Source organism: Panicum virgatum, chromosome 5K, assembly GCF_016808335.1.
Source record: "Panicum virgatum strain AP13 chromosome 5K, P.virgatum_v5, whole genome shotgun sequence".
In the NCBI taxonomy this organism is placed as follows: Eukaryota; Viridiplantae; Streptophyta; class Magnoliopsida; order Poales; family Poaceae; genus Panicum; species Panicum virgatum.
The window spans coordinates 12,603,815-12,630,320 of NC_053140.1; the positions used below are offsets into that span (position 1 = coordinate 12,603,815).

At 44.9% G+C, this 26,506-nt stretch overlaps 3 protein-coding genes across 6 annotated transcripts; 1 reads left to right on the forward strand and 2 right to left on the reverse strand.

The window, feature by feature from the left end:
* Positions 1–1,813: 1,813 nt before the first annotated feature.
* On the reverse strand, positions 1,814–4,099 carry LOC120706404. Its single transcript, XM_039991048.1, has 3 exons — positions 2,838–4,099; positions 2,451–2,609; positions 1,814–2,313 (listed from the first exon to the last, which is right to left on the reverse strand). Exons 1-3 carry the CDS (start codon positions 4,065–4,067, stop codon positions 1,939–1,941), a joined length of 1,764 nt encoding a protein of 587 aa, XP_039846982.1. The 5' UTR covers positions 4,068–4,099; the 3' UTR covers positions 1,814–1,938.
* On the reverse strand, positions 4,061–15,946 carry LOC120706403 (5'-3' exoribonuclease 3-like). 4 transcript variants are annotated; one of them, XM_039991044.1, is made up of 23 exons: positions 12,864–13,212; positions 10,823–10,925; positions 10,387–10,463; positions 10,064–10,255; positions 9,793–9,912; positions 9,639–9,701; positions 9,288–9,434; positions 9,026–9,190; positions 8,767–8,844; positions 8,581–8,667; positions 7,815–8,087; positions 7,646–7,741; positions 7,230–7,325; positions 6,874–6,944; positions 6,609–6,737; positions 6,459–6,535; positions 6,327–6,367; positions 6,176–6,250; positions 5,923–6,080; positions 5,610–5,714; positions 5,446–5,521; positions 5,273–5,355; positions 4,061–5,191 (listed from the first exon to the last, which is right to left on the reverse strand). In XM_039991044.1, the coding sequence occupies exons 1-23, from the start codon at positions 13,065–13,067 to the stop codon at positions 4,495–4,497; spliced, it is 3,213 nt and encodes a 1,070-aa protein (XP_039846978.1). In that variant the 5' UTR covers positions 13,068–13,212; the 3' UTR covers positions 4,061–4,494. The 4 variants fall into 4 exon arrangements, with proteins under 4 accessions (XP_039846978.1, XP_039846981.1, XP_039846979.1 ...); XM_039991047.1 differs by having other exon boundaries at positions 9,793–9,878; positions 12,864–13,014; XM_039991045.1 differs by lacking the exon at positions 12,864–13,212 and adding an exon at positions 15,594–15,946 and having other exon boundaries at positions 4,115–5,191.
* An 8,395-nt stretch (positions 15,947–24,341) lies between these two features.
* LOC120706406 (pentatricopeptide repeat-containing protein At5g56310-like) lies at positions 24,342–25,994 on the forward strand. The gene has a single exon (XM_039991051.1). It carries the CDS (start codon positions 24,370–24,372, stop codon positions 25,882–25,884), a length of 1,515 nt encoding a protein of 504 aa, XP_039846985.1. The 5' UTR covers positions 24,342–24,369; the 3' UTR covers positions 25,885–25,994.
* Positions 25,995–26,506: the final 512 nt, after the last annotated feature.

Here is a 26,506-nt window from a genome sequence, read left to right on the forward strand (position 1 = left end):
CACTACTACTCAGGAAGTTAGTGGATGATTTAGACTACCGATTATTACGTGTCATTAATATGTGATGCCAATTATAAGTGTCCGGTGGCTTTGCCACTCTTACAAAAGTACCTCTAAGGTAAACTTGCTTTTTATCCCAATGGTAAATGGGTTTCTATGCTTAGCTTGAAAACCATGTTTCCTGAATGTTCTCTACTAGCTTCAACTGAATATTTGGAACAATCAGATGTATCAGGCAGCCACTATTCTGGTTACATACAAAGCTTTTTGGGGACATATATCATGATTGGGTGTGTATGAGATGACCTGATTAAAATTAAAGAAGGAAAAAAAATTCCAAGAACCTGTCTGGGCAAGCATTTTTTCGTAAAAAGAAGGAACATGTAAGAATGAATGTAACTTCTGGTTTGAGACAAGTGGTGGAGTCGTTGAATTATGGAACTGTAGCAGCAAACAGATGCTAATTAAGATCATTCTTAGTGGGGAGTTTCATCAGCACTAGATATAGTGCCATGTCAGCGTTTTTAATGATGTGACAAAAAATAGTGAAGAGACCGGTGAAATGAGCTTCATGATGAGGATGAAACAATGTGTACACTGTTTTCAAGAAACTTGTGTCCTGCATGAACCCTATGAAACAACAAATAGTGAAGTTGTGCATTGTAGAGGTGGTTTCATCCAATTCTATATAATATAACATGGCCGCATTGGAAATAGTGTGAAGTGAAACTTAGCACCGAAAATGACCTAAATTGTATATGGGACGACAAATAGAGACACCCTCCTCAATTAGCAAGACCAGCCGGCTATATATTTTAAACATTGGTCACAAGACGCGTGCCTGCTGGAGATGCATGAAACTAAATGCCGACCGGTCCGGTACCGGCTCGTGTGCCGCCATGATTCCATCGTGCCATGGAAGAAGTCGGCCTCGCACGAAATTGCATGGGCACTTCTAGCACCATATTTCATATTTGTTGAAAATTCTAGTCTAAGCTCAAACCTAACCCTTGTTTGCTCGAAAGGCCTTGTTTAGGCCGCGAAAATTTTTAGATTTTGGTACTGTAGCACTTTGTTGTATTTGGCAATTAATGTCAGATTCGTCTCGTTATTTACAGATAAATTATATAATTAGTTATTTTTTCAACTGTATTTAATGCTCTATGCATATATCTGAAGATTCGATGTGATTAGTACTGTAGAATTTTTTTTTTTGAGAAATAAACATGGTGCCCGTACAAAGACCACCTCCCCCCCCCCCAAAAAAAAATAAAATAAAGGACCCATAGTTTGGAATCAGACTTTGGTAACAAGTGGAATAAAAAAAAGATCAGACTTTTTATTTTCATAAGGACTAAGCTCCCATGCGCAGACTTGACTTTGACCTATACCTGCCCTTGGGGAGTTTTATTTTTAAGTCCGATGGGAGTTCTTCATCCATACACAGAACAGCGCAGTATGTGAATGAGAAACACCTTCATACGTCATGGCAACAGAAAGTTCTCATTGAAGGGTGCAGCTGGGTTATCAGGGTGATCCTCAAAGCACAAGAGTTGCTGAGCAAACTCTCTGACGCTACTGATTCAGTACGACAGTACCTCCATTCCTCTTTTCTGATTACAAGTTTCGTTCCTAGGGCCTTGTTTAGTTAGTGAAAAATTTTGAATTTTGGTATTGTAATATTTTCGTTGTTATTTAGTAATTAATATCCAATCATGAACTAATTAGATTTAAAAGATTCGTCTCGTCGTTTAGAGTTAAATTGTGTAATTATTTATTTTTTCCAACTGTATTTAATGTTCCATGCATTTGTTCGAAGCTTAGATGTGATAGGTACTGTAGGAAAAAAAAATTGAGAACTAAACATGGCCTAGGTATTACATTTGCAAAACGTTTCAATGATCAGGAAGAACATAGAACCTGAAATAAATACAAGAACTACTGCTCATGGTACAACTTCCTGTGCGCGGGGTTCCGGCTGCCGTCTTCGCCCGGCCGGCACACGGTGACGCGCGCCTCCGGCGAAGCCGTCCGCATCGCCAACACCCGCGTTTGGATGGCCTCCATCTCCTCTCCTCCTAGAGCTCCCTCTTCTTCCACGGTGACCAACACCAGCTGCTCCAGCGCAGGGGCCCTGTTCATGAGGAATCTGAGCAGCCGCAGCTCGCACCTCGTCCCTCGAATGTTCACCACCTTGACGAGCGTGAGGTGGTCGAGAAGGATGTCCACGTTAGGAACGATGTCTGGCTTGTCATCACCGGCCGCCGCCGGCGATGCCGCGGCGCCGCTAGCGTCTGCGGGTTCGCCGAGGAGCTGCGGTTTCAGCAGAACAAACTCAGCCGGTGAGCACTGCACACAAGTAGGCGGCTCCAAGATTGATCTGCTTAAATATTTAGCTGAACTACTTGGACCCTGAAATTATTCGAAGTAGCAATAGTTCAGAGCTTTACACGGATGAAGAGGCGATCCAGGATTGGGAAAACGATGAACTCGAAACAGGCGGAGACGCGCTCCACGTCGTCGTCTCTTAGAGAGGGCATCAGCAGCTGCAGCTCTTGCAGATTCGGTGCATCAAACCCGATTGCGAATCCCCGGCTTACATCGATATGCTGATCCACGATTGCTTACCGGTCAGTCTATGCAGCTAGCGTAGTTTTAACACTACGCTAACACAAAGGAATTGTTGAAAATTGATATGATCGACGACACTGATTCAACCTCAGAACAGATTAGGCTAGAAGGGGGGAAACACTCCGAGGTGCTTGTCTAGTATTTTCAGTTCATGTTGATTTCGTATGCAAGAACTGATTCAAACGATTGGGATAAGAAGTACGCACCAGCAAGCCAACGGAGCAAAGCGTCAAGATGTTGGCATGCGCGATGCACTCCAAGAAGTTTGGGTAGGCGAAGTCGTGCCGGTCGTCGTCGTAGTCGCCGGAGTCGAGGTGAGACAGGTACGCATCCCGCAGGGCCGGCGTGTCGCCGAAGTGGACGGCGGCAGCGTCGTCCTCGTCGGGGTCGCTCGAGCAGACGACGTCGCCGTGGAAGGCGAAGGACTCGAGCGCGGGCGCGGCGACCTGCTGCTTGCGCACGGCCAGGCAGCCGACGAGCTCGAGGACCCGCAGCTTCTCGCCGGCGATCCTCACCGACGTGAGGTGGCGGCAGCGCCTCAGGCTGAGGGACTCCAGCGCCCCGCAGTTGGAGACCATGGCCCGAACTGCCTGGTCGGTGACATCGGCGTCGCTGAGGGAGAGCGAGCGGAGGCCCGCGAGCCCGGCCGCGCCGGGCGGGACGGCGCGGAGGCCGAACCCGCCGAGCGCGAGCCGCTCCAGCGCGTTCTTGGCCAGGAACAGGTCGCCGGGGAGCTCCAAGAACGCCGAGCCGCCAAGATCGCTGCCCGCCCCCTGCCACTGCGTCTGCAGATCCACCTCCACCTCCACGTCCCTGGCGCCCCTTGCCACGGCGGCCGCGACCCACCCGACGACGTCCCGCCCGAACGCGCCGGCGGCGTCGCCGCTCCCCAATGCCACGCGGAACACGCTGAGCGGCGCGCCGTACTCGGCGTGGAGCTTCAGGTAGCGGCTGACCGTGGCCGCGGCCCGCGCAGGCGGCTGGCCGCGGGCGAAGTCGCGGTCGGTGAAGTCGATGGCTGGGGAGGAAGCGAGCGCGCGCAGCCACTGCCGCGCCCACCAGCGGGAGAGCGCGCTGGTGCGGGCGGCGTGCTTGAGCGGGAGGCCGCGGAGGATGGAGTGGAGGAGGTCGTCGGGGAGGCCGCTCAGCCGGTCCTCTGCCGCCGCCATGGCTCTCCGCTTGCTCGTGTGGTGCGACTCCATTGAAGGTTCTTGCCTTCTTTGTGGATGGTGGGTTCGGTTGATGTGCCGGGGGAAGTCGTTGGCTCGATGAAGCTTTGGGTGAATATGCACTAGAGTACAGCACCGCAGTGTACATAATGCAGCGCAATATATGCCTGTAGATGCCATGCAGCTGGTAGTTCTAAAAGAGAGGCGCAACTGTAGAAGACCCACCAACATGGTAGTTCTGCAGTCTTGACAATCCAATATGTCCATGTGAACATGTGCAAGTGGAACTGTAGAAGAATTCACAATAGCAGATGTAACAACTACGCATGATGAGATAGCAGCTTCCCGAGATCTTAGAGCACATGATTTGGAATACACTCACCATCAAAACTGAAAATGGGCACTCTTATCTAATACAAGAATGGCACAAAACTGTGGATCATTTTCTGATCCCATCCATCAACAAAACTTGGCAAGCCTCAGGGTAGAATATATCCATCATCCGGAACTGTTGAATCCCTGGGCAATTATATGCTATCTTCTGAATAAATGAGACCATGATCTAGCTGCTTGAAGATCACTGAACTTTGCTGATGCTGTATGCGCCTATGCCTTAGCTGAGTTACTCTATTTTACTAGGAAACATCTACTAACAACACAGTACGAACTACAACAGGTGCTGGGTCAAGATCTATCATCGGTCATATCCAGATGGAGGCCTCCGGCTTGAACTTCTGTCCAAAGAGCCATAACGGTTCTGTGACTGCTGTTCTCGTGAATCAGCTCTAGTGGTTGGTGGCCCACCTCCATAAGGCCCTCTTCCAGCATATGAACTATATGGTTGCTGCTGCTGCTGCCACTGTTGGGCTCCACCATATGGAGGGGGCCAGTAGCCTCCACCACGAACCCCAGGATATGCTGATGGGGGTTGCCCATACAGTCCAGGACCTGATGGCGCAGCAACAGGCTGTGATGAGTACAAGTTGCCACCAGTCTGCTGGTATCCATATGCAGGTGGAACCCTGCCTCTTGCGTCATGGTAGCCATCTCTTGAATACGGGTGAGTTTGTTGCCTTCCTCGGTTACCTTGTGAAGGCCCTGACCTTTCATACTGATAATGACCTGTTCCTGATGATGCATAAGCTTGTATTTGACCATTAGGAACACTACCCCTAGGCACATACCAACCAGATTGCTCCCCCCGGGGAGGCATTACTTGATTGCCATTAGGGTGCACCACATTCAGATGGTGCATGCCATTCATTATAGTTTGATATGGCATTGATGGGCCACTATGTTGCCCCCTACCCTGAGCATTTAAGCTGTTTATGACTAGTCGGTGGGCTGCCTCTCCAAGTTGGCGGCCTGACATGGCTCCAGGTGGGTTGTGCCTAAGAACCATTGTACAAGATCAGGATTTTTCAGTTTGTCTATGGGGATACTAAGGCAACAACAGAACGGGGTGACAATACCTGTTGCTATTATCATGAGGCCTCCTGCCACTATCTTCATGCCACAGCACTGGAGGCGGTTTCAGATCACCAGCTTCAACAGTCTGCAGAGCATATTGAACAGAAAGCTTATTCATTGTTAATATCACGATGCTTATGCCACACAGCTACACACTGAAGTACTAGTTCCAAACCTTCTTGGGTATGATAACACCAACCGGAGGCCGGGCTACGTGCTTATGATGATCTGGAAGCTTGTAGATTGAGCATCTGGTTTACGCAAATGCCATAATTGTAAATACAGCCACTAATAAGTACCAAAACATGTCAGGCAAAGACGCCAAGAGGTTTAGCTTACATCACTTGATTATCCATAATATCCTCCAGCCCATCCACAGGAGACCTAAAGATAGGAGGGCATGGGTCCCCACTGCAAAGTGTTATGTAGCCATTCATTCCTCCACTGTACAAAACAAAAGAAAATTATTAGAGATACCTGAAAAAAAAATCTCTAAGAGTATCTAAAAATCGGCTATATTTTCCCAATATAATTAGCAGGCAAACTGGTTCGCCACTGTTTTATTCATTTATCCCCAACCCTGTCCCCACCAGTCCACCACAACAAAATATACAAATTAACGAAATAGTATTCCTGATTAAGCTTAACTAACCTAGCAGAAGGGTCAAGCTTTTCTTTAATTTCATTTCTCTCTTTGTCAGGCAGATGTCCAAATTTGCTGTTGAGAGAGTAGATATAAGGCGAAAGAGGGTGTGATCCATTCACGAAAAGCATATCGAACATGACACTGTTTCTCCTTGCTTCTTCAGGCTACCAGAAGATGAAAGCAAAAGAAATCTTAGAAGATTTATATTCCCTGTGGCTTATAAAGCATAAATGAATAGCAAACTGTTTCATCATCATACCGTCAAAGTATGCTCAACTTTTTTTATCTCAGTCAATAAGCGAGCTTCATCAATAAAGGGCAGTTTTGCTATCCCCTGCAAAACATGTTTTACAGTTACTAATTAGACAAGCACATATCAAAAATATAACGTGCTCTGACAAACAACTCACTTGCCAAGAGTATCTTTTCCCATTCATATCTACTTCGAAATCTGCAGAGTAAATGGGAATATGGATCAGATAAATATAATATCAAGGATCTGATAATATCGAGTAATTTACATATTAACAAAATCAGCATACCCGTAGGATAAAAATCAATTATTGGTGAACTGGGATCAGTCATAAATCGGCGATACTGTAGCGGCAGCGCATGAGCACTGAAAATTTGATGTGACAGCTGTTAAACTACTTTCCACGAGAACCTAAAAATTGCAATCCTCGCATACTTACCTTGCAGCTGGGAAAACCCCCATAAGCTGATCAAAAGGTTTGAATGGTGTCCCAAGTTCAAATGTAATATTAAGATGACCCAAATCCCTCAAATCCGAAGCGAACGGAGCATAGTGATAAGGATAGAACCTATATACACAATAAATATATTAGAGAATGAGATACTGGACGCACAGGCAGAAAGAATAATCAAGCCTGCCAATATCTTCCAGATGAACCTTTGCATAAGTTGATATACTTGGCTAACTTGAGCAAGCTAAATTACCATTGCCATGAGCAGACACCTTCGTAGTAGTAGTGCATTACCCAGCATAAACCTTCAGTGTATTTGAGAACCTAAGAGAGGGCATCATACAAGATTATATAGCTATAAGATTTAAGCTGTTTTTTTTTTCTCGAACACGCAGAAGAGCTGCGTATCTTTATATTAAGAGAGAAGATTTAAGCTGGTTACAGTAGTAACGCTCTCTAAAAAGAACAAAATAAGTACTCTCTCAAAGAGTCAAAGTTAAAGCGAGTAATAGCAGCAGCAACCGCAAAGCCATTAGCCCCCAAGCAAAGTTGGGTTATACCAAAGACAACAAAGGTACTGTAAAAAAAATATTGCCTTGAGAAACTTACAACATCTCTGCGTATTTCTTCAATCTGTTCAGGTGTTCTTGCCCCAAATTTCTCTTCATAGTACCTTTCCCTCCATCCTGGTTCTCCAAGTTTCACCTGAACATAACCAACAACAATGTTTTGCATTAGTACCTTTCCCTCCATCCTGGTTAACCAAGTTTCACCTGAAATTAATAGTGAATTAATGCACTAAATTTAACAACATTGATTATTATCATTCAAAAATGTGGGACTGTATTTTTAGAAGAGAAAATATCAGTCTCTACTGGTTTTAGTAAGCGATGGTGTTCAGCAATGTTTAGAAATGTCACATCATATAATATGCTAGCAAATCATTTTAGGTTTTAACCACATCGAGTGGATAATGCAACAGCACATGATTTGTCAACAAATAACCAATGATTCAGAAGACATACCTTATCCTCCTCTGGATTTTCAGAATTAAAAATATCTGACTTCTCTCGAAGTGCATCTGTAAGCATTGACTTCAGTTCTTCTTTGTTTTCACGTTCCTAAGGAAGTATGAATGTCAGGTAAAATTGCAAGTACTTGTACGATCTTCTCAAGCCATATGGGAAAAAATACTTGTGCTTCGAGGTCATTTTCTGCTTCAACTATGGCTGCAGCGATGCTGGAAACTGGCATTGATACTCTTGCAGCTTTCCGAGCTCGATTGTTCCTTTCTTTGTTGTCTTTATGAGATCCATTCTGCTCATATGGTGCAGGTACAGCCCCAGAGGCTAGGCGAGACCCTTGAAAACGTTGAACAGGCACAATAAGATCATCCCGAACAAGGGGATCCAGATCATCGCCCCGCTTCGCCTGAGCCTTTTCTCGTTTAATTCTTTCTGCTTGACGCTGTAACAGGGGAATAAGATTGCAAAATTGTAAGTGGAGGTCCCTGATTCTTGCCAAAAAAAAAAAAGTTTGACAATTGACCAGAACTAATGCAGGAAAGTAATAAGTTTGAAAACTTTTTAGTGCAGGATTACAAATTGCCTCGTTACATGCAAAAGGACATGCAAGCTAACCCCTTAAACATTGGTACTCTGCAATTAAAACTCATGGCGGATATAAACAAATGCTGCAATATAGAATGAAAACCCCCTTTCCAGATGTTTTTGTTCTACTACATGGAACCAGTACAGTTAGAAATTTGAACCTAAAAGAAACATTACATTCAGAAAGGGACTAACAGGCTCTTTGTTGGTGGCTCTTGTTCGGTTTCATTTCTAGCCTCACCCAACTTGCTTGGGACTAAAAGGCTTTGTTATTGCTGCTTGTTTGTATGCTAGTTGCAGTTCCTAGTTAAGACGACAAGAGAAACAAAGCAATAGTCATCCTCATGTACCTGATGCAAACGGGCTCTTTTCTGAAATATTTTATCCTCGTAGGAACCAACTGCTTGAATGAAGTGTTCAACTCTATTCAGATCAGGCTAAACCAAGAAAGAAGCAAAATTACTATTTAATACCAATGGGGATCAATTTCTGAATCTACTGCAACAATAACTCTGACAGAAATGAACTTTGATTACCGTGCAAGAATCAGTTAAATAGCCACCCATCGAGGGAAATTCCTTCTTGTATACTGCCATTAGCAAATTAATAGCTCCCTGCAGAAAACCAAGACATCAGTATGAATTTATGACAAATTTAGGAGTGAACTGCAAGCAAAGAGACAAACTTACGGAATGTTAAAGAACAAAAAAAAAGAGATCTGGTGAAGTAGAAGCATAAATTTGAAAGGTACTAGGTACAAAGATGGATGCTCAGTCAAACAAACAGGAAACAAACCTCACGGATCTCTAGCGTTGGCATATGTGGAAGAAAATCATTGCCAACAAAGAAGCACATGAAGATGAAATCATCAACGATGCGTTCAAAATCAATTTTGAAAGGTGGGTTTGGCATTCTGAACTCGTATTCTAAGTACTCCCGAAGGGTCCATACATTCAAGAACTGCAAAAGCACAAAACAAACACAAAGGTATTCATTGAATTCATCTAGATGTCTTATGAAACCATCTGTTACAGCAGACAATATATGTCATTATAACCTGATAAGGTTTCTTGGGAACAATAGCGTCCCCCTTCTCATCAAACTCCCCAGCTTTTCTTTTCACCTTTCCTTCACAGTTTGCTGCTAAATGTCCCACCTGACCACACAAGAAGCATTTATCCTGCTGTCCAGGTGTATAAACTACCTGCAAACACAAAAACAAGTGAGTCATTAAGGCATAGCTTCAAAGAGGAATAACAATGCAGGGACAACTGGTAATACAAATTCTGCAAACAAAAAATAACATAGACAAGGAGAACATAGAACAAAATCATTTTTTTCTTGAATATTGACAATAATACATATAGACATTTAAAAGCATATATAATCCACATTGAGGACAGCTAACCTCTCTCAGTATTGAGAAATGTACTTCATGTGTCGCTAAAGCTAACATGATCAGATCTGCATCCTGCATTTATAAGTATATGAAGCTGAATTAGCAGGCTAGAAGAAATAAAAAATAATCTACGTAAAAAATGATATAGGCTTGTCAAACATACCAGGCCATACAGGCAATGGCGTGTGTTTGGGTTAAAACCAGACAAATTCCGTTGGCCACGAATGTACGACATAATTTTATGTTCCCCTTCACCAGGAACATTGGCATCAGACAAAATAACCTTCAAAAGACCTTAATTAGAACATAAATGGTTTTATTGCATTCAGGCTTTCTGAGCTTTGTGGCATCCTTTCTCAACAAGGAAACGAATATGAAGGGTCCTGATTTTGAAAGCATTGCTAGGAAATGAAAAGTGATCACCCTATACTTACTTTAATTTGTTTCCATCCAGGATCATAATTCAATCTGAGATGGATGTAATACTGCAAAGCAACTGATAAAACAGCCATAAACTCAGTCCCTGGAGTAATAACATTGGAATCACATGTTTGCGATTGCTGTTTTGAAGGAAGTTTTCTGCCTTCCCTCTCAAACTCTTCACGTAGCCTTTCTTCTTCTGCAGCCTGGGGGAACATGAATATTGAGTTGTGATTGCAATAAACTGGTTGCATTGCAACTGCCAAAAATAATGTATGAAAGGGCAGTATACAATCATACACAGACCAAACAAAGACATATTCAGTACAACACTGACCGCATCCGCTGCATCTTTTGCAGCTCTGAATCGTCTGGAGCGCTGCTGGTTCATCTTAGCACGAGGAGCCACACCATCTGTAAAGCAATTGTACCCCGATTAAAATTATGAGCAACCATGAAACTAACACAGGTATAGGAAATACATTGATCATATAATTCAGACATGCTATTGCAAAAGAGCAGACACAAACTATTACATATGAGAACAAAACAACAAACTTTCATTGAAACACAAAAGCTTATGTAGCTGCGAAAAGGTACTCGACATGTGCATAGTAATATATGACGTCCACAACAATATCTAACAAAAATACACAGAATCCTGACTTCTACACATGCATACAGCCAGAGAAACTCTGCTGGTTCACATAATACTAGAATTAATATGTGGAATAGCAACAAAATTTCATCCACTGTAGCCGTGGAATACATACCAATGGCCATGTACAAAAGCCTTCGAGGGCGAACCATAATGAATAACCTGTCTATGTAATCAAACATGCACTGGAAAACCTCACTGAATGTTGTTGGGGAGGGCTGCAACATACAAACCATAGTTACATTTAATCAGAGAACGAAAAGGATATGAGAATTAAGTTAAAGGTAGGTGCCTTTAACAAAGGATAAGGCAAATACAACAACAACAACAACAACATAGCATTTTTTCCCAAGCAAGTTGGGGTAGGCTAGAGATGAAACCCGAAAGAAATAAGTTCAAGGTTCAGGCACATTGATAGCTAGTCTCCAAGCGCTCCTATCCAAAGCTATCTCTTTAGAGATGTTCCAATCCTTAAGGTCTCTCTTAACCGACTCATCCCACGTCAGTTTAGGTCTACCTCTACCCCTCTTTACATTATCGACTAGCTCAAGGATCCCATTACGCACCGGCGCCTCAGGAGGCCTTCGTTGGACATGTCCAAACCATCTCAGCCGATGCTGAGTAAGTTTCTCCTCAATTGGTGCCACCCCGACCCTATCCCGAATAACTTCGTTCCGGACTCTATCCCTCCGTGTGTGCCCGCAAAACCACCGCAACATCCGCATCTCTGCTACACTCAGTTGCTGCACATGTCGTCTTTTTGTAGGCCAACATTCAGCACCGTATAATATCGCCGGACGAATTGCTGTCCTATAGAATTTGCCTTTTAGCTTTTGTGGCACCCTCTTGTCACAAAGGATGCCAGAAGCTTGCCGCCATTTCAACCAGCCAGCTGAAATTCTATGCCTAACATCTTCATCAATGTCGCCATCCTTTTGTAACACCGATCCTAAATACCGAAACGTATCCTTCTGGACCACCACTTGCCCATCTAGACTAACGTCTCCCCCCTCATGCCTAGTCGCGCTGAAATCGCACATCATGTACTCGGTCTTGGTCCTACTAAGTCTGAACCCTTTCGACTCTAACGTGCGTCTCCACAGCTCTAACTTCCTATTAACCCCTGCCCTACTCTCGTCAACTAGCACCACATCATCAGCAAAGAGCATACACCAAGGGATCTCACCTTGTATATCCCTTGTGATCTCATCCATCACTAAAGCAAATAAATAAGGGCTCAATGCTGACCCCTGGTGTAGGCCTATGTTAATAGGAAAGTCAGTGGTGTTGCCATCACATGTCCGGACAAACGTCGTCGCATCTTTGTACATATCCTTAATGAGGGTAATGTACTTGGTTGGGACTTTGTGCTTCTCCAAAGCCCACCACATGACATTTCTCGGTACTTTGTCATATGCCTTCTCAAGGTCAATGAAGACCATGTGCAAGTCCTTCTTCTGCTCCCTATATCTCTCCATCAATTGTCGTATTAAGAAAATCGCCTAAAGGATAAGGCAAATAGTTCCAATAAAATTGTATTGTTGTTTTAAATTGTATCATTATCTTTCTCTTTCTTGCTTTCTCTTTGGTCCATGTGGCTCATGTTTGGTTTCATCACTAGCCTACCCCAATCTTCAATGTGAGTTCATGTTTTTGTTGTTGCTGCTGCTGCTGCTTCTTTCACAGAAATTATTCATATGTAACACCACTACACCAGCAAATCGTCTGCTACTGAAATAGGACCAAAAACACTTAGACATATAGGTTCAAAAAGGCTAACATTTGACCGCGATTTGCTTCTGCTGCAGTTTAGCAGACAAAAGATTTAATCTGGGTAGCTCAGCAAACATTACTACGAAAAAATGAATGAATTGCAACAATTTTGACGCCTCTGAGATGACTTGGGGACAACTCCGAAGCATCTTTTTATAGCATCGATCGATCAAATTACTGGCAGAGTACAAGCTAAAACCCACCAATTGAATCCTCTAAGCTCTTATCAGTCAGCAATCACAGGTCCATCACTTGATTACCGCATGGGCATCAGACTCATCTCACACCCAAACAATCCCAAGCATAAAGAAACCCAGCTAGAAACGAAACACCTGGAGCTGGGGAGAAGGGGAGAAGGAAGGAAGGAAGGAATCCGGACTTACCCTGTCCTCCGGGTGGAAGCAGGGGTGTATGATACCATTCATATCTAGGTAGAGGTTGTCGAACTCGCGGCCGTTGGGGTTGGGCTTGGAGGTGTCGACGGGCACCTTGACGCCCTCGATCTCCACGGGCTCCTCCTCCACCACGTCCACCACCACCATCGGGTACTTCTCCGCCAGCCACCGGTAGAACGCCGGGACACCCATCTCCCCTGCCGATGCGCCGCCGCGGGCGTGGCCTTGCCGGAACCCTAACCCTAGTAGGAGAGCACGGGAGGCGGGCGGCGGGCGAAGAGGCGCGAAACCCTAATGGAGGGAAGACACTGTCGGGCCGGGCTCAATCGAGCAACTTCTGACGAACGATGGTGCTGACGTCAGCAAGGACTTTGATGCAGCGTTGTGTTTTACTTACTTTTTTATTTTACTTATTTGTTTTTATTTAATTAGGCTGGAGTACTACTTGTACTTGTACTCCTTGCTGAGCATCTCGGAGAGTGTCTAAAAAAATAGAGTTCCAAAAAATTAATTTTGGAACCTTGCCAAAAATTATTGGAAGTAAAAAAACTCTTCCTCCAACAGTTCCCAAAAAGTAAATCTCCAAAAAAAATAGATATTGCCACATCATCAACGAGAAGTGGTGACTAAGTGGAGGTAAGGGAATACAGATTTATGGGCCTTGTTTGGATAATTCTAGATCCTAGAATGCACTTTTTCTGAGAAAAGAATCTCGCATGCATAGAGTATTAAATGAGATCTATTTGCAAAAGTTTTTCAGAAATGAGTGTAACTTTTTGCGACGAATCTAATGATGATAATTAATTCATGATTGACTACAGTAATGCTACAGTAACCATTCTCTCATCATGTGGTCAAATGTCTCATTAGATTCCTCTCGTGAAGTAGTACAGGGTTGTGGAGTTAATTTTGCAAACTGCCTTTGTTTAATACCAGTCATTAATAGTCAAAGTTTCCTAGCACAACTTGTACTAGGGAACCAAACAGGGTCATGGTTGGCAACTAGGTAACGAAGGGTGAGAAAAGATGGGAAGCTAGCACTATCGAGATAATTGATGGTAACATACATGAGGATTATAGTATATATTTAGAATTAGACAGTGGTGGAGCTAAAATCAAAATTTACCTATGGCGAATCAACTACTAATTTGTTTAACGAAACACATACATGTGACAAGAAGTCACAATACAATAAAACATAAATATTATCATCAAGTATGCATAAAATGTAATATTGATCGGCTTGTGAGACGTAATTGTACGAAAATATCAAACATTAATAAATGAAGATTGGATAAATAATATATTCTACGAGCACTAAGTGTGGCTAGGTAGCAAGTATGGATACGGCCACAGCGGTGGCTCCACCAGTGAAATTAGAATTGTTCCATGTAGGCATGTAGCTAAGGGTAGTCTTAATTGTTAGCTAGAGGCTGAATGTCAAGAAAATGATGTTTGTTTTGTAAAATCATCAATGGACAGGATATGCGCAGCAACCAGCCAACTAGTTGCTAACTAAAATGGCATCATAGACAGTGGCAGGAAAGAAATTTAAAGGGGGCCGAATAGACATCGATAATATTTGTAGGTTAAGAATTTGGCAATTTGCACTAGTTTTTATTGACCGCGCTAATATGCACTAGTTAGCCATGGTATATGTCACTTAATCATGCCAATGACAATTCATAAAGAAAAATAGAAGCGGAAGTCAATATATCTTGTTCATTATAGTTTTACCTTGATTTTCTATAAAGATCAGACCTAATTTGAAAAAATATATTATATTAGCGATACCAAGTCAACAATGTTTTACAAAGCATACCATGCCAGCAATAATATGTTCATATAGGTTTAAATTGGAGAAAGTATAGACAAAAACCATGACTGTGATGGCTAATGTGAATGCATTAGCGAAGCAGGTGGGCTTTTTGCTGCTATTCACGTTTGCTGTGGCCGCCTGCCCGCTTGCAGTCAGCGGCTTGTCGTGCATTCACACGATGCCGATTGTAAGACGTGGTCCGCTTGGCGACCTTTGCCGAGACACCGATAAGCCCTGACTAGTAAGGAGCCACACATGGGAAACAAAGAGAATTTAGGGCTAAAGATCAGGGTGAATTGTGGACTTCCGAACAACTGAATAATATTGTGAGCATTTGTTGTGGGCCGAAATAGATTAAAATTAAGTGGTACTTAAAAACCTTAAATTGAGATTTAAAATAGAATTATGAACTTAAGAGTGGGGGTGGGGCTAGCATTTGTCCGCGATTTGCTTTCGGTGCAGTCTAATCTGGGTAACCATTAACCAATGTCTCTGACAGACTTGGAGACAACTTCGTGGCTCCATCTGTTAGCAGCAATCAGTTCGCTGACAGAATATTCTTTGTTTTTTTCGCGAACGTGCCTTGGCACGTATTTCATTAAGAAGGACAGAATATTCTTTGTTGCGATCTCTCACCAGTAACCAACCAATCACAATTCACAAGCCATCATCTGGTTACCAAGAACACATCGAGCGGCATCATCTCACACCCACCCAGACAAGCCCTGCGCTCCTCTCACGATTCACGCCCAACCCAAAGCAAGCTTCCCAGCAATCCAAACACGTAGAGAGAGAGAGAGAGAGCAATCCAAACACGTCGATCGATCGAGAGAGAGAGAGGAAAAGGAGGGTAGAAAAAGGGGAAGGCGGCGAGGAATCGAGCCGTGCTTAGTGCTTACCCTGTCCTCCGGGTGGAAGCAGGGGTGTATGATGTTGTTCATGTCGAGGTAGAGGTTGTCGTACTCGAGGCCGTTGGGGTTGGGCCTGGAGGCGTCGACGGGCACCCTGACCCCCTCGATCGCCACCGGCTCCTCCTCCACCACGTCCACCACCACCATCGGGTACTTCTCCGCCAGCCACCGGTAGAACGCCGGGACACCCATCTCCGCCGCGGGCGCGGGGGACACCGGAGGCGGGCCGAGTCGGAGAAGTGGGGGAGGTGGAGGTGGGAGGTCGCTGTCGTCTGTCCTCTGTCGAGACGGCCAGACGAGCTGACAGCAGCGAGCGGACTTGGCGTTGACCGGGCATTGTGTTGGTGTTGGGCTGTTGGCCAGAGAGAGACCGAAAAGAGCGTTTTTTTATTTTTACATTTTTCAAAAAAAAATTTACAGAAATATATTTTAGTTTTTAAAATTTACAGTTCTATACCCCTACCGCCCGGCAGGGGGGCGGCAGGCCCCCTGCCGCACCCCTGCCGGGCGGTAGGGACCTGTTTGTAAACAAAAATAAAATTTATTTGCGAATCAGGCCTTGGTAGGGGCCTGCCGCCCCCCTGTCGGGCGGCAGGCCCCCTACCGTCCTACCAGTTGGCGGCAGGGGGCCTGCCGCCCGGCAGGGGGGAGGCAGGCTCCCTCCTCAAATATAAAACTCCGCCACTTTCCTCTGCGCCCTCATTTTGTGCCCACGAGATCCAGAGAGGGGAGAGGGAGAGAGGAGGGGTGAGGGAGGTAAAAAAACCGACGAAGCCCTGCAGGATTTTGGATCCAAACCGCAGGTAACCAATATTTCTCAACTTTGTCATTCCAATTTTTTTTGCATGTATAATTTTATGATTAGTATTTTTTATTATTGTAATCACTTAGGGTTCGAATTAGTGGTTATAATTGAAGGCATAGTATATTTGTAGATATTAGATTAACTAAAATGAAGTCTTTGCATGGCCAGATATGTCGAGCAAAGTGGCATTTCAAGTTCATTACGGTGACTTCTATAGAATTACTCATGATTCCTATGGAGTAAATCTATCAGCATTGGAAAGAAGACAGTGCAGTCTAGACAAACCCCTAGAGAGGAGTTTTGAGTCCATACGGAAATGTCTTCACAAGATGTTCAATGTGAATTCAAAGACCCATTTGCTTACGGTTCATACCTTGACTTCCTGGGAAGCTAATGGGGATTTCTGGGAGTTGACGCATATAACTAGTACGGAAGAATGACAACATTACATGCACGCAGCTCTTGAAAGTGGGTGGCCTCTCGCAATGGTAATTCAGATTCACCAGAAGACCGGTGATTTAGGTGAAGGGTCAACACACACAACATCTGACTGCAATGAAGAGATGGAAGAGGATAAAGAAGAAGAGAACATGCAAGCAACAGAACAAGAACCACAACCACAACCACAAGGTTTAGCAGATGAAGGCGAGCGGATACCTGGAATTGTGGAGGACATGGAGAAAGAAGAACAGGATGCACAAATAATAGAGCAATGTGGGGACTCATCGGACGATGAGGACGATGAGCGCTTCCCAGTGTTAGGTGAATGGCATAAAGAGGGTTTTGGTAATACAGTGGTACAAGATATTAGATCTCCAGAGTTTGAATACAGAGTGAATGAGGTCATACAAGGGGCAAAGTATCGTACCATTGAGGATGTGAAGGATGCTGTGAAACTCTGGGCTGTATCTCTGAGGAAGGAATTCAGAGTACTGAAGTCTAGCAGCAAAGAATACGAGGTGAGGTGTGCAGATAGAGACTGTACATGGCGAGTGCATGCATATAAGGGAAAGTTCAAGACACACTGGGAATGTTCAATTGTTACACCACATACTTGTAGATTGACAGGTGTTGTGGGACATCATCGTAATATCACATCAACTTTCGTGGCTAAGAAGATGTATGGGGTGATTCTTGACAAAATGGTTTATGAGCCTGCATTGATAATTAGGGACATTGAACAGAATTTCCAGTATGTGATCAGCTATGCAAAGGCTTGGCGGGCTAAACAAAAAGTATTTGAGATGAGGTTTGGCACTTATGAAGCATCATATGACAACCTACCTCGTATGCTTGAAGCTATTGTGCACAGAAATCCTGGAAGTGCTTTTGATACATACAGTGTACCGAGCTTGTCAGGGGGGCCAAGCATTCTGCTGCGAGCTTTCTTCTGCATTGGAGCATGTGTGAGGGCATTCATTTACTGCCTTCCTGTTCTGTGTATTGACGGCACTTTCCTGACAGAGAAATATAAGGGAACAATATTGACGGCAATCGAAATTGATTGCAATAAGCAGATAGTTCCCATCGCCTTTGCCTTTGTTGAGAATGAGAACACAGAAAGCTGGTACTGGTTTCTTCAACGTCTGAAGATTCACGTTGTTGCTGGAAGGCCTAATGTTTGCCTTATCAGTGATAGGCATGCAGGTCTACTTGCAGCTATAAGGCAGCTCCAAGAAGGTAGTCAATCTTCACGTCCTATATGGCCAGATGTTGTCAATAGGTGGTGTGTGAGGCATATGGCTGCTAACTTTTATGAGCGGTTCAAGAATAAAGATCTGATGAATTTGTTCAAGCGATTGTGCACTCAGAATCAGCAGAGGAAGTTTGATGCTTTGTGGGGTATAATTGATGACATGAGCGCTGAATTGCTTAAGAGCCAGGCCTCATCATCCAGCAGGAGACGTTCTACAGATTCATTAGTTGGACATGCTAAGCCATTTTCACAGTGGATTGATGGTGCTCCTAAAGAGAAGTGGTCACTTCTGTATGACACAGATGGGAGACGTTATGGGATCGAGACGACCAACCATGCTGAATGTTACAATATGGTAATGCATCGTGTTCGTGGATTTCCTCTTGTTGGCATTGTTGAGTTCATCATGTATGGATGTATAAGGTATTTTCGGGAGCGATACGCATCAGCCGCTCCCTTACTTAATGATCCAGGAGTGCATTTTTGCATAAGGGTCAATGAGTACATGGAGAAAAAAATTGAAAGGTCTCGATTTCACTCAGTCATATCGATGGGCACAAAGGAGCAAAGATTTGAGGTATCATGCAGGGACAGGACCGGACAGAGTGTCCGCAGACAAAGGGTAATTCAAGAAGTTTTGATAACCATTGACGGGAGGGTGTTCTGCCGATGTCAGAAGCCAAAGGTGCATCACTTACCATGCTCCCATGTCATCGCGGCTTGTTCTGTATCTGGGTTAGATGCTGCGTCCTATGTTTCTCAATATTTCACAAAAGAAGCCGCAGCACAGACTTGGTGCCATGAGATATACGGCATCGGTATTCTAGGCCTATTCAATCAAAAAAATCCCAATCCAATGCTCATCCCTGATGCAGCTACGAAGCGGGGCATAGGCCGACGGCAAACACGTCGGATCCGGAACGGAATGGACGAGTCGGAGGCTGGAAAGAGGAAAAAACGTTGCAACTTGTGTGGAGCGGATGGTCACACTTACAAGAAGTGCCCACAACTTTCAGTACCCACTGCTGCTGCCGAGGCTGGACCTTCCGGGAATCCCATGGATGGATCGGCTCCACCTACAAGAATTCGCCGCATCTAGTTGTGCACGTAACAGCTTGCAATGTATTTGTGTGTACGAAACTAAGTATATTATGTATTTGTCTCGAATTTGGTTGTAACGAATGAAACCTTCAATGTAATATGTTATGTGGTTTAATGAAGGACAAGTTAGGTGCGAGTAGGAGATCACAGGTTGCTACTGCTCAGCACGGCGATCACGGGTTTCCCAAATGTCGCATTCTTTGCCCAAACATACTTGACAAAAGACGACAACCCAATAGCAGTGCCCTTCCACCATATCAAAAAGATGTGACAACACAGCTACCACACCAGCTCACCTTTAAAGCAGTCTCTCTGGTGAGGACGACGGACCTATCATTCTACAGTGAAGGTCTGTGGCGTGTAGTGGGGAAGGCGGAATCTAGGTGCGATCGACCGAGCGGCAGCAATGCAGTGCTGTGAGTCAGCATGCACAGAGATGCATCGAGTAATCATTTCGAGAATCGAATCTAGCCTTTTCAGTGTTAGGTCATCTAGCCTATTCACTGTGTTATCATGCAGGCTTTTTAGGTGCATTTACACTCCACACTCCGGGTATCAGACCATTGTGCGCCTATAAATACTCCGAAGTTTGTGAACTCCCAGCAGCACTCAAACACCAAAGCTCATTTTATACCCAATGTCTGGAGGTGGGTCTAGCGGGAAGAATTACTACGGTTTTGGGAAAGGAAAAGGGGGAAGAAAGGGAGACCCCATGTAAGCATCTAGGCCCTCAAGGTATGTTTCGGTGATTAATGACAATCATTATTGTGACTAATGAGTTTGTGCAGCTTAAAAGATCATTATCGCTCATTTGGTCATATGTCAAAAGAGGCCCCTCAATTTCGGTTATTCTAAAAGGCGATCTCGGTTTTCAACTTATATATATATGTCAAGGCTAAGGATCTTTCTAGTCCTAAGTGTCACAAGGTTAAGAAGGACACTTAGGTTAGTATAGGTTTTATAGTTTTGTAGTGATCGCACTATTAAGAGGGGTTAAGGCTTAGTAACTTGAGCATGGACATGGTCATTTGAAAATGGATGCACACTATGGTCACTCAGGTTTCTAGAAGTTCAAATAAGTGGTTCTCAAACTATATCTCAAGAATATTTGGATTTCACTCAAGACTCAAATCAGAAAAGACAAAATCAGAAAAAGTCTATACACCGGTTTAACCGACGCTCTCAATTTTCCATACGTCGGTTAAACGAAGTCAGCAGAGTCTGGACAAATTCAATACACCGGTTAAACCGACGTGTTTGAATTTAACGTCGGTGCATTGGTCCAGAGTTGGTTTTTCCAGGGAAATTCAAGTTCTATTCACCGGATTAACCGACGCTGTTTGAATCAAGACGTCGGTGCAATTGACCAGTGAGATGGTTTTTTCAGAGGAATTCAAAAGTTGTACTCACCGGTTAAACCGACGATAGGTTTGAGTTAACGTCGGTGCAGTTGTCCAGAGACTTGATTTTTCAGTGGTTCAGTGGACAACTACACTCACCGGTTAAACCGATGCTACGTCGGTTAATCTGCCCCAGTTGTAACGGCTAGTTTTCAGAAGAGGCAGTTTACATTCACCGGTTAAACCGACGATGACAATGGGGGGTACGTCGGATTAACCGGCGCTACGCAGTTTTCTGGCAGCTTTTCTCCAACGGCTCTATTTGTGTGAGCTGCCTATATATACCCCTCCAATGGGTCATTTCGCCCACTCTTGACACCAGGCAACATCCAAACACTCATACCATAGTCAAGAGCCACCTTGAGCTTCATCATTCACATACTTGTGCATTCAATCAATCAAGAAGCAAAGGACTTGAGTAGAGAGAAGCTAGTGTGCATCCGTTCTTGGTGATCGGTTCTTGCTCAAGTGAAGGCCTTAGCTTGTTACTCTTGGTGATTGGCATCACCTAGGCGATCTTGGTGATCGGGGTGTTTTCTCGCGGAGCTTGCCAAGGATTGTGGGAGCCCGGAGAAGAAGATTGTACGTGGCTTGATCTCCACCACGCCGGGATGGTGAACGGAGACTCTTAGTGAGCGCCCTCGTCTCGGTGACTTGGGAGGTGACAAGACTCTTTGAGAGTGTCACAACGTGGATTAGGGGTGTGTGCCAACACATCGATACCACGGGAAAAAATCCGGTTGTCTCTTGTCCATTCCTTTTATTCAAGCATTTTCCTTCATGCAATTTACTCATGTGCTTGACTTAGAGATCATAACTTAGCTCTACCTTGCTAGGCTTTACTTTGTTTTTCTCTCTCTTAGCTTGTGTAGGTAGCTTAGTTATCCGGTTGGTGAATTGGTGCCCTACTAGCTTTGCATAGGTTAAGGTTGCCTTACTTTGTTTTAGAAATTGAAAAAGGCCCAATTCACCCCCCCTCTTGGTCCATCGATCCTTACACCCCATAATATGGGAGGGGCCTCTTGGACCTGATTCCTTTCCGGAACAAGTGTTTGAGTTTCCGCCACAACAAAAGAGTGAATTTACCAATGAAACTCCTCTTCGACAATACGATAACCGTAGAGAACCGTGGCCAAAATGCAGACATGGTGAGGACTGCTTAGTGCAGATGTGCACCGACGGGATGGATGACGGTCGGCGTTTCTTTAAATGTCCACACGCATGGGTAATACTGGGTTGTTTTATTTCTTTTTCTTCAATGAGACACCTTACATGAAATTTGTTTTGCAGTCTTCCGATGCTCCAGAAAACTGTGGTTTTACTAGGTGGGTCGATCCGGCACCAATTGATTCTGTTCAGGAGTTCATCGAGTACCTCCAGATAAAGATCTTTGATTTGGAATGCAAGGTGAACCATTATGAGGAAGTGAGCGAGGGTAACAAAGACGATGAAGTTGATGATACCAGCAATGCTGCCGGCTCACAGGAGGAACCATGCACTATTCCTTACTGCAACTGCCCTTGTCACAAGAAGAAGGGCCCTGCGCCTCCGGCACCACCGCCTGCACCACCTGCAATGGGTGGATACTGCGGAGAAGCCTCAACGCAGTTTGCTACGTGGGGGTACGGCTACTAGGACTACCCTAGTGCTAGTGACATGCTGCATCGTTGTGTTTGTTCTGATTTTTTTAAATTACCTAAGGCATGTTAGGTTAGTCCGGAATCTGTTTACCGTAGTTTGCAACGGGTTCTGCCATGCCACTGCATGTGTGATGTGTGTTTCATTACCGTTGTATTATGATGTTTGTATCTGATGTTTGTATCTCTGATGTTTATTTGTAATGAGATAGCGTATTTTCCATTACATACAATAGATGGTATGTTTATACTTCGATGCTCCATTACGACTAAGTACGATTCAAACTCGACATTATGTACATGTCCAGTGAATGCAAAGTTAGGTACGAGACATACATACAAGCATAATACAACATTAACAATATTAAATGCGAATACATCTTAAACCGATGAACATCATATGTTATAGATCATGACATGAAATCATCTAGGTCGTCATCCCAGCTGACAGATGGTGGTGCTGCAGGTGGTGTAGTATGGCTCGACGAACCTCTTGCCTTTCCCTTTCTCTCTTTTCTGGATTTACGTTCATGTAAAGGGGGAGGAACATCATGTGTTGAAGGCCATGGTTTGGGGGGCATGAAGTCATCCATGTCATCATCCCAGTTAACACAAGTTTGTGCTGCAGGTGCTGCAACATGACTTGATGAACCTCTTGTCTTTCCCTTTGTCTCTTTTCTGATTCTAGGTTCATGTAAAGGGGAGGAACATCATGTGTTGGAGGCCATGGTTTCGGGGGCATGAAGTCATCCATGTCGTCATTCCAGTTAACACAAGTTGGTGGTTGAGGTGCTGCATCATGACTCGACGAACCTCCGGGCATCTGTTCTTGCGCAGGCCATGTACTATCATCCGAAGATCTTATCCACCTCCTTCGTCTAGTTTGCGGCATAAGTCCACCAAAGATACATACCAATTTACGGAAATTTGGTATCGATTTGTTAATCAACTCCGTGTCCTCGAGGTAATCCTAGCATATAATTACACAATTCTTTTACTATTTTGTAAATATGGATTACAAATAACGGACGTGATTAGAACTAAATAAGAGTTATCTTAATGTGCATCTCATACACTTCTGGCCGCATCCATATCTTACAATTAGTTTGTAAGAATCCAATAACATAAGGATGATTCGCTAGTTCACATACCCTCATGTATATCTTCCGACGTTCTAGCAGGTGTTCCTTTAAATCTTGCATTGTAATACCTCGAAATAATGTTAAATCTTTAAACTCAACTAATTTGGACAACACCATCTCTATCGTATCATCCGCTAATGGATCCAACTTCTTACTGATTACAAGATGTGTCATGATGTCAAGAAATATACTAGATTTTTTTTCGGTCCATGAAAATCCAATAGAATTGGAGACAGCCATTGCCTTATGCTGCAATAATAATAAGGTTCTGTCATTCTAAGTTTACTATTCTATATTTCACTATCCAAAAACTAAATCTATTCTAATTCATAATTATTTTAGAAACAAGTCTATAATAGGTCAAAAAGATTACTTACCTGCGGTTCGGATCCAAAATCAGGCAGGGCTTCGCCGGTGGAAATACCTCTCGGACCCCTCCTCTCTTCCTCTGCCCTCTATGGATCTCGTGGGCAGGAAATGATGGCGCCAGAGAAGGGGTGGACCTTTTATATACTTGGAGGGGCCTGCCGCCCCCTGCCGAGCGGCAGGCCCCCTGCCGCCCCCCTGTCGGGCGGCAGGCCCCCTGCCGCCAACTGGTAGGGCGGCAGGCCCCTACCAAAGCCTGATTCGCAAATAAATTTTATTTTTGTTTACAAACAGGTCCCTACCGCCCGGCCGGGGGGCGGCAGGCCCCCTGCCGCCCCTCTACTGGGCGGTAGGGGTATAGAACTGTAAATTTTAAAAACCAAAATATATTTCTGTAATTTTTTTTTTGAAAAATGTAAAAATAAAAAAGACGCCCGAAAAGAGAGGTCCGGCCCAAAATTTTATCTTTTTTTAGAGGAGCCCAAAATTTTATCTTCCCAGACCATTTCTCAAACCCAGCCTGGGCTCTATTCCGCTCAAATTCATCACCACACGGCCCACCACGTGAAACTCCCGAAATCCCGCGCCACAACCGCACAAGCTCTCCACGGCGCCGCATGCCGCCGCCGCCGCCTCTGCCCCCTGCGCTCCACCGCGTGCTCTCCCTCTTCCCGCGCGTCGCCTCCCCGCGCCAACTCCTCCAGGCGCACGCCTTCCTCCTCCCCCGCGGCGGCCACCGCCACCCGCGCCTCCTCTCCGCGCTCCTCCTCGCGTCCCTCCGCCTCGCGCCCCGCCACCGGCCCCACGCTGCCGCCCTCCTACGCCGCGTGCACCCCGCCGTCTCCCTCAGGGCCGCCGCCCGCCTCCCGCCGCAGCTCCTCCGCGGGAGCCTCCTCGGGCCGCAGCTCCATTCCCTGCTCCTCCGCGCCGGCCTCGCGGCCTCCGACGCCCACGTCTCCGCCAGCCTCGTCCAGGTGTACTGCGCCTGCGGACGCGTCGCCGCCGCGCGCAGCGTGTTCGACGAGATGCACGGCAGGGACGTGGTGGCCTGGAACGTTATGATCGCGGGGTACGTCAAGTCCGGGGACCTGGTCCGCGCGCGCGAGCTGTTTGACGTAATGCCGGAGAGGAATGTGGTGTCGTGGACAACTGTGATTGGGGCGTACGCACAGATGAAGCAGCCAGAAGAAGCGGTAGAGGTCTTCCGGAGGATGCAGGTGGAGGAGGGGATTGAGCCTGATGGGGTGGCGTTGCTATCAGTTCTGTCAGCATGCGGGGATTTGGGCGCGGTTGATCTAGGGGAGTGGGCACACAAGTTTGTGGTTAGGCGGGGATTATTCCAGAACATACCACTGATGAATGCGATCATTGACATGTATATGAAATGTGGGTGTATCGAGAAGGCAGTGGAGGTGTTTGAGGGTATGGAGGAGAAGAGCGTTGTGACTTGGACAACACTGATTGCTGGATTTGCATTGCACGGCCTTGGTTTGCAAGCTGTTGAAATATTTCGCAGGATGGAGACCGAGAATGTGGCACCAAATGATGTCACTTTTCTTGCTGTCCTCTCAGCGTGTAGCCATGTTGGATTGACTGATTTGGGCCGCTGGTATTTCAATGTCATGGTGTCCCAGTACGGGATGAAGCCACGTGTTGAGCATTATGGGTGCATGGTTGATATACTTGGTCGTGCTGGTTGTTTAATGGAGGCTCAGGATTTGGTTCAGGAGATGCCTTTCGAGGCAAATGCAGCAATATGGGGAGCACTTCTTGCTGCCGCTAGGACCCATGGTGACACTGGCCTTGGAGAACAAGCTTTGTTGCATCTAATTAACCTTGAGCCTCACAACAGTGGGAACTATATTCTCCTATCAAATATTTATGCAGAGCAGGAGAGGTGGGATGATGTGAGCAAACTTCGAAAGGCAATGAAAGAAAGGGGTCTAAAGAATGTGCCAGGGGCAAGTTCCATCGAAATTGATGGCATGGTTCATGAGTTCACTTCTAGAGATGGATCTCATCCTTGCTTACTTAAGATATGTGAAATATTATGTGAGATAAACACCAATATGAAATCTGTTGGTGTTATTGCTGTGCTTCCTGAAGTACTGCATGATATTGAAGAAGGCTAAGATCACTATTGTCATGTACTGCAGCCCAAATTTGCACTTCATGGCACAGTTCATGTTTCACTCCTAGAGTCTCATTGTTATGTAAAAAGGATATCTAACACTTTATACGACATCTATGCCTCAACAAATTGGTCACCGCGGGTAACTTGAAGTTCGCTGATTGTGTCCACCTATTGGTCAACGCTTCTTTCCGAAGATGGGTTAAATAATCTTTTACATTCAGCAAGTCATAAACATTTGCGTCATGGGTTTAGCTGAGGCTCAGGAAAGGATTTTGACTTAGAGCAAGTGGTATTTGCATAAACAAGTTCAAAGCTCAAAAACTTCTATCCATATGGACTGTTGGTTGAAGGTACGGGAACCATCTGTAGGGGCTTCTGGCATGGTATAAACTGATATTGTCTCCCCAGGCTTCTCCTTTTGAACATATATTGAACAAAATAGGCCACCATCTTTTCAGCTTTAGCTTGAAAGTTCTCTAGCATTGTGGCGTAAGTTGCTCTCTTAAAGATCTTATAACAGCCGTTAATGTGGCATGTATGGATGCCATTTGGTGGAAGTGCTTATAGATGTAGATAGCTCTTCCTCAGTGTTAGTATATTGACATAATTTTTTGAATGCT

What these genes read in the sequence shown, in the direction of transcription:
- LOC120706403 (XM_039991044.1), bottom strand. Translation starts at nt 13,067, where the DNA reads ATGGGTGTCCCGGCGTTCTACCGGTGGCTGGCGGAGAAGTACCCGATG. An exon ending in CTGGATGGAAACAAATTAAA is followed by an intron (nt 9,913 to 10,063) that starts GTAAGTATAGGG and finishes GGTCTTTTGAAG; the next exon opens with GTTATTTTGTCTGATGCCAA. An exon ending in AAAATCCAGAGGAGGATAAG is followed by an intron (nt 7,326 to 7,645) that starts GTATGTCTTCTG and finishes GGTTATGTTCAG; the next exon opens with GTGAAACTTGGAGAACCAGG.
- LOC120706404 (XM_039991048.1), bottom strand. Translation starts at nt 4,067, where the DNA reads ATGGACATATTGGATTGTCAAGACTGCAGAACTACCATGTTGGTGGGT. An exon ending in TTTGCTCCGTTGGCTTGCTG is followed by an intron (nt 2,610 to 2,837) that starts GTGCGTACTTCT and finishes ATCGTGGATCAG; the next exon opens with CATATCGATGTAAGCCGGGG. An exon ending in TGGATCGCCTCTTCATCCGT is followed by an intron (nt 2,314 to 2,450) that starts GTAAAGCTCTGA and finishes CTGAAACCGCAG; the next exon opens with CTCCTCGGCGAACCCGCAGA.
- LOC120706406 (XM_039991051.1), top strand. Translation starts at nt 24,370, where the DNA reads ATGCCGCCGCCGCCGCCTCTGCCCCCTGCGCTCCACCGCGTGCTCTCC.